This window comes from Triticum urartu, chromosome 7A, assembly GCF_056163025.1.
Source record: "Triticum urartu cultivar PI428250 chromosome 7A, HENAU_Tu73, whole genome shotgun sequence".
Lineage (NCBI taxonomy): Eukaryota > Viridiplantae > Streptophyta > Magnoliopsida > Poales > Poaceae > Triticum > Triticum urartu.
The window spans coordinates 733,864,241-733,867,322 of NC_141879.1; the positions used below are offsets into that span (position 1 = coordinate 733,864,241).

Here is a 3,082-nt window from a genome sequence, read left to right on the forward strand (position 1 = left end):
TTCGTTGCGCATCTAATGATATTGATTTTGCATTAAGAATCTTGATTTTTTTCCAATAAAGTTGTTCAAACTTTATGAAGTTTTACTTCTGACAAATCTTATATGCAGAATAAAAGAGATAAGACGAGAATTTAATATTAGAAGTGCTAGCCCGTGCAGATGGACGGGTTGTTGACTAGTGATATATAAACTTGGGTTCGCGAGCAGCTAGGTGAAGCTTGTAATGAAGTGTGTAACCTCGGTGAGGTACATCATCAAAGTAATTAATGGCGAGCTATCCCAACAATTTGCGCCTTCAAGAGGGCTCCGGCAGGGCGATATGAGCTCGCCCTATCTCTTTCCAATTTTGTGCAAAGGGTTTGTCGGCTTTGCTGAATGAGGCCCAGCAGTGAGGTAGATTTGGAGGTATACAAATTTGTCTGGGAGCTCCATCTATCTCGCACCTGTTTTTTGCTAATGACTCGGTGCTTCTCATGAGAGCACGGATGGAGGAAGCCTTGGAACTTCAACGCATCCTACAGGTCTATGAGAGATGTTCGGGACATTGTGTAAATCATGAGAAATCTGCGGTGATGTTCAGTAAAAACTGCTCCCAACAGACCAAAGGAAATGTGAAGGGGGCCTTGGGAATTGATAGTGATGCGTACAATGAAAAATATTTGGGACTCCCAATGTACATTGGGCGTTCCAAGTGCAAGGCTTTTGCTTACCTAAAGGACCGGATTTGGAACTACATGCAGGGCTGGAATGAGAGGAAACTATCTAGGCAAGGCAAGGAAATTCTTGTTAAGGTTGTTGCGCAGGTTGATTCTTCAGATGCCGTTAAGGGACGGGACAGTAGATTTCTTGGCATGGCACTTTGACCCAAAAGGTGTGTTCTCGGTTAAGCAGGCGTATAAATTGAAATGGGCACTGTCCGAGACCAGTGGTGCACAGGCGAATGGTATATCGCATGATGCGGGGAATTTAGATGGAGATGGGAAGGCATAATGGAAGAGACTATGGAAAATGCCATGTCCTGGGAAGGTTCGACATTTCATGTGGCGGCTTGCGCACAACACACTGGCCACTATGGATATCCTATGTCGAAGGGGAATGGCTATTGAGGATCATAAGTGCTTCTTGTGTAATGCGGGGAACGAGTCGGCCAAACACCTATTTGTTGAGTGCCATGAGGTAAAGCATGCTTGGCGGGGTCTCAATCTTGAGTATGTCAGGCAGCAGCTTGCGGAGTTCGATAGTGTTGATACCACCCTGGACTATTTGTGGCAGCTACCAGAGAAAGACCGGATGGTTATCATCGTCATGTGGTGGCAGTGGTGGGCTCAACGGAATAAGGTCCGGGAGGGAGACAAGCCGATGGAGCATGTGCAGTTCGCTGTTAGGGCTGCATGTACTGCCGGCGAGTACCAGGGGTATTTCTGCAAATGCCTACCCCGCCGGAAAGCGCGCCTCGCTGGACCCCTCCACCACAGGACGTGCTAAAGTTCAATGTTTATGGAGCATGCAGGGGGCTGGGGAGTGGTGGTACGGGATAATACAGGTGAGTTAGTGGCAGCACGGGCTGGGCGACTTGATCATGTTGCGGATCCATTCACCACTGAGCCGAGAGAAGTGGAGCAAGCGCTAGATCTTGTGGCCGAACTGGGGTTCGTGCGGCTGGCTATTGAAATGTACGCCCTGCTGCTTGAGCAGGCCCTAAACAGACATACTCCAGATTGTTCGCGACAAGTACAGGCGTTTGAAGACATCAAGGTGCAGTCCCGGTTATGGTTCTCTTCAAGTGTGTTTGCCCATTGTAAGCGCGAGGCCAACATGCCAGCGCACCATATGGCCAAGTTAGGCTTGGCTCTCCAAGTGGGAGCTGTTCTAGTTGCTCATGACGTAATTCCAGCCATTGTTGTTGAGTTTGTAATGGGCGATCTTGCCCGGTAATTTTTGTAATAAAGCTATTTGCTTGCCCTAAAAAAACAATTCACATCTCAATTTTCAATGGTTAGTACAATTCTCTTCTATTTCTCCCACAGATTCTTTTGCTTTTCTTCATCGGATCCTATTTCATTCCATCGTGGCATGTTCCTGTGCATTCTAGTGCTCACCGTGATCCCTATTCCAGTATTCCCATAGGATTGAGAGAGTGCTAAGAAGTATACTAGTGTCCTGCTCGAGTATGACACTGAACTAGATGTCGATGTGCTTCGTGCTGGTGGAGACATCACCGGGCTGGACATCGCAACATACAACAAAAACATAAAAATTTACCATTAAAATAATACAAAACCAAAGATGACCAATATATATGAAAACTACTCCAATTTAGTCAGATCTTTAGCCCGAAACCAATTACCAATTTTTTTTAGACAACCTCGCGAAGCTTTTTATTAAGTCGTCACATTGTTTACAAGGACGAAAGGAAGATCTCCGGGTTGGCCAAACCACAGACGGCGGCCGACCCCGAGCGACAAAGCGTGCTTCGCTAGGTTGTGAGCTTCAAAATTAGAGCTCCTAAATTCATGGCTAAACTTGCAAAAATCAAAAACTAAAGAGTGGCTGCGGCATTGAAGGGTGTGGCTCGCGACATATCAAGATGGAGTAAGGATGTGGTGGGTGATACGGAGAAGAAACTAAAGGAGGCCAAGCGTGAGTTGGAGAATTGTAGAAAGCAAGCTATCACACCGGAGAAGGTTGCTGAGGAGGTGAGATTATGGTGTTTGGTTGATCATTTGGAGGGAGTCGTTGATATAAAGTGGAGGAAACAAGCTCATGTTTGGTGGCTGAAGGAGGGGGGTAGGAACACAAAGTTTTTCTTTAGATATGCCTCGGCGAGAAGGAAGGCCAATAGAATCTGAAGGCTTAGGAGGGAGGATGGAGTGGTGGTGGAGGAAGGAAGGGATCTCACTAACTATGTTATATCTTATTTTCAGGACCTGTTCACCTCGAATGGTAATGGCCAATATGATGAGCTTCTCTGGGCTGTTCCGGTGAAGGTAACGAGTGCTATGAATGAGAGCTTCACAGTTGCATTCTCTGATATGGAAACGAAAGCTGCCCTTGATCAGATAGGGGACCTGAAAGCATCGGG

The 3,082-nt window shown here is 46.6% G+C and overlaps 1 protein-coding gene across 1 annotated transcript; it reads left to right on the plus strand.

Annotated features, from left to right (window-relative positions):
• The first annotated feature begins 485 nt into the window (after window positions 1-485).
• On the plus strand, window positions 486-863 carry LOC147962439 (uncharacterized). Its single transcript, XM_087534195.1, has one exon. The coding sequence runs from the start codon at window positions 486-488 to the stop codon at window positions 861-863; it is 378 nt and encodes a 125-aa protein (XP_087390321.1).
• The last annotated feature ends 2,219 nt before the right edge of the window (window positions 864-3,082 follow it).

Excerpts from the sequence above, each read along its gene's own strand:
- LOC147962439 (XM_087534195.1), top strand. The coding sequence starts at position 486 with ATGGAGGAAGCCTTGGAACTTCAACGCATCCTACAGGTCTATGAGAGA.